The 10,175-nt window shown below is 51.1% G+C and overlaps 1 protein-coding gene across 1 annotated transcript in view; it reads right to left on the bottom strand.

Annotated features, from left to right (window-relative positions):
* Positions 1–10,175, bottom strand: part of MLPH (melanophilin) — a 27,897-nt gene that overhangs the window by 417 nt on the left and 17,305 nt on the right. The window contains 7 exon segments of the mRNA XM_009329628.1: positions 23–120; positions 1,844–1,901; positions 2,079–2,144; positions 2,641–2,733; positions 2,848–3,003; positions 5,202–5,396; positions 8,395–8,586. Coding sequence (XP_009327903.1) covers positions 23–120; positions 1,844–1,901; positions 2,079–2,144; positions 2,641–2,733; positions 2,848–3,003; positions 5,202–5,396; positions 8,395–8,586 — 858 coding nt within the window.

Genomic DNA, 10,175 nt, shown 5'->3' with positions numbered 1-10,175 from the left:
TCTTTGGTGGCTGGGTTCATACCGCAAAGAGTCGCTCCACCCTCCTGTTCTTCCCGTTGGGGTTTCTCTGTGTCAGGGAGCCACGGTAAACAGAGTTGCGGTCGAAGGAGTCATCAAGACCTGTCATGAAAGAAGAGAGATGGGCAGCAGGTCCTCATCCACCTCACTAGAGGTTTCAGTTACCCACCAAGTCACTTGGATTTTACTATCCCCTGCTTACGGTGGTTTAGGATGCATGACTGCACTTCCCTCTCCAGGAGGGTTGTGGGAAGCTCTTTGACAACAGGGAGGCAAAAGCTGCTGCTACTCGGGTTTCCAGAGTGCCGTGCAAGCTGTATCAGCCTTCCAGCGGTCAACTGCCAAGACCTCTGCTCTGGAAACCTCCATGGTACAGCAAAAGCCTAGGCCATAAGGAGCCCTCACCCCTCAAGGCTTCGATCCTCCTTTGACCTTCTAAGTCATCTCCCCTTCTCTGCCATCAACCTCCACCAGCTGCACCTTTGCAGGCCCAACTTTTGCAAGTCATTGACCTGTGGGGCGGGCGGTCAGGAGACCGAGTTGCCCCATCACCCAACCCAGGCAGAGGGGATTAGGCTCGCCTGGTGACGTCCGTCCTGATTGCATATCCCTCTATCTCCTTGCAGGGCTGACGTGTCCCTCAGGCTGCCTTTATCTGCCTGCCCTTCGCAGGAAGGAGAGCAGATGACTCCTCCTCAGCACAAGGAGAAGGGACCTTTCCACTTACCAGCCTCAGCTTGGGAAATGGGACTGTTAATTGTCTGCCTGTACAGGGGAAACTTGATTCCTTCTCTGCATTAAATGATCTTTCCCCCTTCCCTCCTTTCATCTTCCATTATCTGGAAGGAGAGCCATTCTTTCTGCCTATCAGCTTATGAGGTGAGATAAGAGAGAAATAGAAAAGTCATTTCCTAATGGGTCTTGCTGATATCGGTCAGGATGAAATGTTTCCAGTGATTGCCCCCTGCCACACAAGCCGCTGTGCCAAGTTTCAGGTCACTGTCTACTTCGAAGCACTCCCAAGCTGCTGTTCATCATAGCTGGGCTGTGGAGGGCCTCTTGATCCCCACCAGAGACCAGTGGCTGAGGAAGGTGGGAAACAGGGTCAAGGATACCTTCCCCAAGACGACCAAGCAAGGAAGAAATTGCTATCAGAAGAGATGATGGCTTAGGCGAGGCTTTGAGGTCCAACAGCTAACAGGGTGCCACAAATGAAGTAACACAGATGTCTCCCTGGACTCTGGGGTGGCAGGAGCCCAGGCTGCAGAGAAAGTCCTGGTTCTTGGAGGACTGAGCTGCCTCAGCCTGACCTCCGCTCTGCCATCACTGTCCCCGATCCTGCCAGCTGCTTCCTCCTTTCTAACTATTTCTGTATCAGAAATAGTGTGGCCAGCAGGAGCAGGGAGTGATCGTGCCCCTGTACTCAGCACTGGTGAGGCCGCACCTCGAATACTGTGTTCAGTTTTGGGCCCCTCTTTTCCAGGGAAGTGGTTGAGTCCCCATCCCTGGAAGTATTTAAAAGACGGGTAGATGAGGCGCTTAGGGACATGGTTTAGTGGGCATGGTGTTGTTGGGTTGATGGTTGGACTCGATGATCTTGGAGGTCTCTTCCAACCTTAATGATTCTATGATTCTATGAATTGTTAAGTTATCCATGACAGGTTTCCCCTGTGGCTGTCCTAACAGGGTCCACGAGCACAGGGAAGGGGACCCCCAATGCAGACACACAACTGGATGCAGAGAGAGAGAGGACGGAGCGTCCCCCAAAGCCCAGCCCATCCACCCACAGTTCCCCACCTCCCGTGGGCAGAGCCACGGTCCTTACCGGTGATTTCGAGGGAACTGTTGAACTTCCTCCTGAACCCCTGTGGTCTGGGCATCGCCTGCAAGAGAAGGGGAGCAGCCTGCCATGGGGAAGGGTATGGGAGGACAGAGGTCCCCTCTGAGGCCACCACTTCAAAAGTGGCTCCCTGGAGACCCTGGTTGTCCCCAGGCTTAATGCTGTGTCACATGCACACCAGGAAGGTGCACTAGCAGGCACAGATTAAACACATACTCACTTTAACATCATCCGAAGACTCCCCTGGGCTGCTGCTGGTGGGACTAGGAGAGTGGAGGCAGGCAGCCTGCGGGCAGAGGAAGGGCAGAGGTTTCTCTGGGGGTGCAGAGGAGGCAGACGACTCGGTCTGCCTCTCTTTGCATTTTCACCTCTTTTGTTCAGCCTAGACTGATCCTAAGGTGGGCAAAAGAGGCAGCACACCGCCATGGAGCAACTCTGCCTGATGGACTGCAATTATAAAAATCAGTATGGAAATGCAGGAGTTGAGTCCAGGCTGTGGTGCGTGCAGCAGCCCTGTGTGCCCTCCCTGGAGCCCCTGGAAGAGCACCCCAAATGCAAAATCCTCCCTTGATGCATGTAAGGAATCAGCATTGTCCCCCATCCTCAGTGAGACATCCACTCTCAGAGACTTGGGGCAGAGTACTAGGCAGCAGCAAGGGAGCTGGGCACAGCTCAGCAAGCCAGGCAGCCCTTCACAGCTCCCAGGGGCGGCAGCAATGACCTGGGGGAGCACTTACATCTTAGGGCTGGGACCTCTCATAGTCATTGTCCTCTAAGCTCACCTGCTCGCTCGACTTCTTCCTTGCCTTTTCCACTGACTTCACTGTCAGCCCTGCAGCAGACAGAGCTGCAATTCGAGATTCGATGTCTGATATCTTTAAAGGGAGGAAAAAAACATACAGATGGTGGCCAGAGGATCTATCACTGACTTTGTTTGCCGTCACTGGCCGGGGTTCTGTGCAAAGCAGCTCTCAGAGCCAAGCCCTCACCTCGCTCTCTGCCTGCTGCACCTGAGCAGCTGCCGAGGCCACTTTGTCCTCCAGCTCTGACAGCTCTGAGTCGGTAGTGCCGTTGTGCTGAGCCCCTTCCTCAAGCTCCTTCAGGGTCTTCTCAAGCCGGTAGGTCTTCCCAGCAGTCAGGTACACCTGAAATACAAGAAAAAAACCCACACACATTGCAGAATTAACCTCCCTGGAGTCATCCTCTCCTGGTGTGACCGCAGCCCCAGATGCAACAGCTCCTGCCACTATTTTATGACTGCTGCCTTGCTTTGCAGCACAGACAGTACCCAGTCAGCCCTGGCAGGGCTTTTCATCTCATTTCCTGTCTTCCCCAGGCTTTTTGAGAGCAATTACCAACAGGGTGAAATGGTAAAAGGCTCAATGGTTACACAGGAAGGACCAAAACTTAGTGACCTACTCGAGTAGCATCAACATCTTCATGCTGTATGCTCAGAGGGGAGGCAGGTACCTGCAAACAAGCGCAGGCTGCCATGTCCCATGGTGGCAGCAAGCTGGGAAGGAGACAGACTGTCTATTCAAATCCACTCAGTCTTTTTTAAGGGTGTCTGCGCTGCTGGGTTGTCTGGCAGTAGGGTCAGGATTTGGGAGTTTGGCCCTGGGCAGTTAACCAACCCAACCCCTGCAAAAAGGCAGCGTTGCACAGGGACTGCTCTGGACACGTAGGAATGATCCCAGCCGAGAGCCCCAGCAAACACGCGTGTGAGCGGAGCCCAGCGCAGCAGTGGGATGAACCAGGGAGTGCTGACTGGGGATGCACGGTGGCTACGGGAAGCAACGTGTTACCTTTGCTGTCTAGATAAGAAGGGTAAAAGGACCTGCCGCAATAAAACCACTGTTTTTTCTGTCACTTGCTTCCTGCTGGGCTACTACAAGGATGCAAGTCTAAGCAAGGCTGTTTAGGAGACATTAATATGTCTGTATGCAATCACATAAGGTGATCAGATGGGTTGTAGCCACTGTTTTGCTGACTGATCCCAAAATCTTGCTACTGCTAATGCAACTCCTGCTCTTCCAGCCCTCTCCACTTTTCCTGGGCTGGGTATTGTGTGAAACAGCCTGGCACGAGGCCCTTGCATGCACTGAAGTACTGAGCATCCACCCAAACCACAGCAACACTCCCCGCACCCTGGTCCCACCCATCCCAGTGCAAACCCTGAGGCTCTAACAGAATGCAAATGTTTGTGGGTGCTATCCCTGAAGCCGCTCAACATGTGAGTCACTGGGACACAATTTGTTGTTGGGCCATCAAACTCTCCTGGTGCCCTCTGAGGTGGGTGGCATCCCTCGGAGAGTGGTGAGCCAGCCGTGACTCAGCCGGGGCCCCCGAGGGAATGGCAGGATGAACACACACCTCCCAGGGCCATTGTCTACCCACCGCTTCGCCACTGACGGCAGCAGCACTAAGCCCAAAGTTCACATCCTTCCCAGCCCCATCCCCTTCTCCTGGGAGGGAGAGGGGAACCTTCATCCAGCCACTCCTCTTCCCCTGGAATGCTGCATTTGGCCAGAAACCAGCCAGGTGGTGCAGTTTCTGAGCACACACTGCTCCCAGCAGCTCCCTGCTTTTATGTATAAGCTTTCCCCTATGAGAGACGAGCCACAGAGCATGTTATAAAATCCTACTTCCCACTGCAGGACATTTCTGACAGTGAGACCCGATCACCCAGATGGAGATGCGACTCTTTGCCCCATCTTTGAGCTGTTTCTTTGCAGCTTGGTAAACGGCACTGCGGATGCAATCCATTTCCCATGGGGAATCGATTCATATGGGTTTACAGTAGCTAAAAAAATTGTCAGTGCTTCACACAGTCACACAAACCTAGCAGGAGATTATGCTCTAGATGTAAACTTATCACCTGCACAAGCCCATCAGCCCCAGGCATAAGTCAGCCTTAGCAAACAGATAGGTCATGCTATTCTCGTTTGTAAAAGCCTTGATGAAATGCAGTGCTGGGGAGGAACGAAAGAGAAAAGGGACAAAAGCTTTTGCTGCAGCTGGAGCACAGGACTGCTGAAGTCCAGCAAAGTGATGCTACAGCAAGCTGGGGATCACGCTCGTTCTTTCTCCCTGGCAGTCACCCGGGGAAACCGGGGACTGAGGCAAGGGAAGCCACAAGACAGAGCATCTGCACTTGCTGTTGTGCCATCTCCCTCATAAGACAGCCCTAGCCACCGTCGGACAAGACCAGACTCTAATCCCTCTGTCATGCCCACCCTTTTAATGCTGACCTACCCACTAACAAGAAATTTGGGGTCAGTTTCCTCTGTATTCCCACCCCCTGATGCCCTCCCTGCTTGCAGAAAGCTCTTGTGAACCTTACATTTTCTTCAAGCTCATGGTACGCTTCGGCCACCTCTTTCACGTCTCCCAGGCTGGGAAGCTGCCCTGTGGGGAGGGCACAGCTGCCGTTGCACTGCCTCTCTCCATGCAACGACTCACACACTGCTTTCTCCGTGACATTTATGGCTCTCAGTACTTTGGCCGTGATTTCGCTCAAAGCCTGAGCTGACGACCTCTACAAACACCCGGCACAGCCAAAGCAGAGAGTGGGAGGGGGAAAAAAACAAGGACATTATTTTAACGTGGTGTACAAAATAGCACAAGTGGGGGGTGAAAGGGGCATCAGACCTTCAGGAGCTGGAGAAAGATGGAGAAGCGATAATTAAAGGGCTTACGCTGTTCCTGAAGGGCTCTCCACTAGAGACAGATGCATGGCTAAAGCAGAGCTTTGATCTCAGCGTGTGCTTTCTGGAGGATGGCTGTGACAAAAGAAGTCATCTCAAAAGGCTTGGAAAAGAGGTTAGCAAGGGATGTGTTTCTCGCTGGAAGCAGTGCCACCGGAGCTGTCCGACAGCAGCAGCACCTGGCCACCTGAAGGCCACTCAGTTACTCAGCAGTTAAGGTCTAATTGTAGCATATTGCTTTACACTTCAACAGGCCTGAGCATGGATGCAAAGAACTCCTGAAGTTTGTAGCACAAAAGACCCCAACCCATGAAATTATTGTATTGCCACACTGCCAGAACTTGGTTTTGCTCTTCCCATCCCAAGGAGCACTGATGGCAATAATGCTCCTAAGTACTGCCTTTTGCTTGATAAGGCACTAAGCACATGTAAAAATAGACTGAAGAAACTCATCATCTCTCTCTCAACTGATAATTCCCTAGAAACCAAGGAGATGGGGGTGATATATGCTCTGGCAACAAAGACAAACAGTTGTGTTTACAACTGCACGTATTTCCAGGCAAGCCGTCCTGCAAAGAACCAGCTAACTCAGTCCAGCTGATATTTTTATCATTTTATGGTGCCTTCATGGTACAGCATAGTTTTTTCACATTTTCCATTAGGAGCATCTGCTTTCATCGCAGTGTTCCCCAGTTACTTCCTCCTGACTGGAGAGGAGACTCGCATAAAAACAAACTCAGAATCATGCATAATCCAACTCTGGATCTGATATAAGTATAAGTAAAGTTGCTGTTAAAAAAATCCATGCTGATACAGCCTTTGACCAAGGCTAGTCTATCTACATCACTGCAAGCATTTCTAACTCAATACTGCATAAAGGTATTTGACACTTTGTGTGTTGCTGCGATGCAAAAAGCTGAATTTTGTTTCACTTCTCAGATTTGGTTTTGCTTGATCTGTTGCAACCCAGCTGGGTCTCTCTTTGCTTAGGAGCTGTTGTATAGCTCCTGTGTTACCTGCCTGCATGACCCCACTGAGAGACAACAACTATGCCTGTGTCCTCCCTGCTCATAGCTGGGCTTTGGTCAAAGAAAGCAGCAGATCTGGAGAATCTGGGCTTCATTTTACGAGAATGAAGAAGCTTTCGTTGATACCCCACTAATATCTCCCTGTTCCTCAGTGCAGGTCAGCGTTTGAGCCTCTGTCTGCTGCAGATCAGCAGCTCACACAGGAATTAAGTTACCATGCCTTGGTGAGTTACCACTTATCCCCTGTGCTGGAATTAACTGGAAATGGTTACTAAGAAGATGCACATTGTTCAACCGATGAGTGGTAGTTAAGTCTGGCTGCAGCAATCATCTAAAAGCAGCTTTCAGGAAAAAGGAGGCAGTGAAGGAGGGTTTTGGCAAGGATGCAGCACACCGCTAATCCAGTGTCAGTACCCAAAAACATGAAGGAAGCCATCCTGGGAGCAGTCACTTGCTCTAATCCTGAGATTTTATGTAGAGCCGTGCAGAGACACATACCTGAGACAGACTCACTAAATGCACCACGTGAGTACACGCAGTCACACTCTTCAAGCCCAGCAGCAGCCAGGTTTTGCCTTTCGAGGCTGAGGAACAAAAGCACATTAAAGAGAGGCCTTGTGGCACAACGAAAGTCTCCGTAACCTGAGATGAAAGGAGCTTTGCAGGAGAGGAGAGGGGCAGCGTGGAGCCTGCTCACTTCCTTCACCACCCTCACCAGCGATGGATGTGTCAGAGCAAATGCACACGTACTCCATCCACCGCCAAGGCAGAAGGGAGGGGATGAACAAATAAGCCATTAGAGACCCGACAAGGAACGCTGACCTCTCCATTTTGTGCTAATGGACCATCTTGGGAGGCTCCGCACAACTGAGGACGCACAAGATCTTTCCTTCTTTCTGAGTCATCGGTTGCTCATCCCTGATGCTGTCACCCAGCCCTACTGCCTACTGGGCGAGGCGAGGGGGAAGCAATCCAGCACCTCTGCCTGCTCTCGCTCTCCAGCCACGGAAGCAATTCTCCCGTGCAAGGCTGCACACAAACAAACGCCTCTCCAGCCCTGCTGCGGGGATACACAGGGGAAAAGCAGATCTCCAAAATGCACCCAGCAGGCAGGGGGATAAATCAGAGCTGCAGTGGGCCATGGGGATGAGGGACCCTCTGGGGTGATGGGAACGGGGCTGCATAGACGCTGTGATCCCTCCTTCTTTCCCTGACCCATGTCCCCACGGATCACCCACCGCTGAGTAGGGGACAGGAGCCAGCACAGTGCTGTAAGTACAGGAGATGCTGACCTAACAGAGTGAAAGTGGGACCAGGGATTTTGGGAGTCCCTTGCCTAGGGCAGGAGCACTGACAGGTCTGAAAGAGACGTTTCAAGCTGTAGCAAGTGCCTGACAAATGCTGCCAGTACTAAATCGTCACCGAGGTCTCTTCCCACCCCAGGACTCTCTCCTCCATAATGACATCCAGATCCTGAGACAACTCTTTTAAATAGATGTGGAAGTTGTGTACCTCTCCCTGACAGGCAGTAGCCTGCAAGACCTCTAAGAGACTTTACTTTTGACTCTTGGATGAGACTGGGAGAGCCTACAAGGACAAAGGTCCAGATCCAACACCCTGGGACTTCCCTATCCCTCGATACCCTGTTTAAGCAGGCAGCTGAGCCAGACAGCTCTGGGAGGCATCGAGGTGGAGGTGTGGGACGGAAGAAGAGTCACATTATCACAAGCCATAAACCGCTGAGAGCAGAAGGAACTGCAGATGGAGCCCAGAATGGTACAGGTAGGGGGACATAGATTACCTTTCGAGCATCTCTGGCCATGTCATCACTGGAGGAACTCATCTCTGGCTTCTTCACTCTCTTCTTTTCTTCACACTCCTCTTCTTCAGAAGAGACTTCTTTGTCGCTGATGTTGCTAGCCAACTCCTCCAGCTTCCTCTTCAACTCCTCCTCCTCAGCATTGAGGTCAAGCTGGGGCTCTGGGGCCGGAGGCTGAAGGAGCAGAAGAAGGGAGTTGTGTAAGGGTCTCCTGTGGTGGACAATGGGGAATGCCCAGGTCCAGACACACTCACCAAGAATGGCCAGCAGAGGAGCTCAAGGAGTGCTACCACAGATGGACTTTGCAAAGGGGACTTCAAGCCCCCTCTCCACATCCATTTTCACAAGTGGCAGCCAGACCGCCCAGGGGAGCAGCAGAGCCCAGCGTGCTGCACTCCAGCCCCATGCCGAGGACTACAAACTCTTGACCTAAAGAACCTCCCATCCATTTTCCCCATATGCAGAACTTGCTTGTTTTTCCCTGTGGAAAACTGCCTCCCCCCGCCCTGTGTGTGCATGGGGGATTTGTGGCCAAAAATCACCTTATTTTCATTAGGAATCACAGCGACCCAAAGACATGGTCCGCCAGGGTGAGGGAAGCAGCCATGGAGCCTCTGGGTAATCTTATTTGCGATGAGAAAAGATGCAGCAAATTTTCCTGCAGGATAGGTGGCATATTTCCACCCAGCCCTGTTATTAGGTGCAATTCATGGTACCTGCAGAAGAATCCTATTAAACTCCCAGGCGCTGGAAGGGATCTCCAGAAGTTACTGAACTCTCTGTCCCTTGCGTTAAGATGGGAACACAATTATCTGTGTCATACCTGAGGGGTTTTTGTCTAAGCTGTTCTTAATGACCTTGAACAACGGCATCCGCAGCAGGCAATCTTTCTCCCAGGCAACCTATTCCCAGGCTCTGCTATCCTTTCTGCTAGAAAGCTTTTCTTAATAGTTAACCTCAACCTGTCCCACAGCAGCTTAGACCCATTGCCTCTACTCTGATCTGCCCTAGACATAGGAACAAAGCATGGGAACCTGCAAACATGCACGTCTCCTACTCCCTTGGTCAGATTTACTGACAGAAACACTCAATGGTTACAGACATGGCCATCCCCATTATGAATTTTAGAAAAAAGAAGAAATTGTGTTGTTTCATTTATGCCTGGGGAAATTCTCTGTAATTATCACTGTCCGTTCTACTGAGCCATCAGCCGCCAGAGCAGCTCATGGTGATGGGTTCACACGAAGGAAAAGAAGAGTACATGGCCTAAAATTAGAGACCCAAAATCAATGTTGAGTGACCTAAGTATTCACAGATTCTACATCGCTGCTCAGGTTTAACTTAATTTAGCTGCTTTCTTCCAAGCTTGATGGCATGGTAAGACAAGGGCAGCTCAGAAGAGACACAGCAATCCTTCTTGACTCAGATCTCATATTCACAATAACCAGGTGACTTCCTCATATGTACCAATTGATTCTCCCATGATTTCAAATGAGCTGTCACAGCTCTGCGGATGTACCAACACCCACTTAACAATACTCCTGAAATTAGCATTTCATAGAGTATCAACCTGAAACCCAATTTTCCTTGTGCAGAAGGGGCAAAGAAGGCACTAGCTTGCACGGGAGCCTAAATGCCACGGGTTAAATTTGCTTCTGTTTCTGTCCTGTGCAGATGTTTTCTGAACCTAGAGAAGAGCCTCCAAGGCCAAAACAGAGGAGTAAAATCAAATAACCTGAGCCATTTTGTCTGTCTGGCTTTCT

The sequence above is a fragment of the Pygoscelis adeliae genome, unplaced genomic scaffold, assembly GCF_000699105.1.
Source record: "Pygoscelis adeliae isolate BGI_AS28 unplaced genomic scaffold, ASM69910v1 Scaffold7, whole genome shotgun sequence".
Classification (NCBI taxonomy): domain Eukaryota; kingdom Metazoa; phylum Chordata; class Aves; order Sphenisciformes; family Spheniscidae; genus Pygoscelis; species Pygoscelis adeliae.
This window is presented reverse-complemented; position numbering and strand designations above follow the sequence as displayed.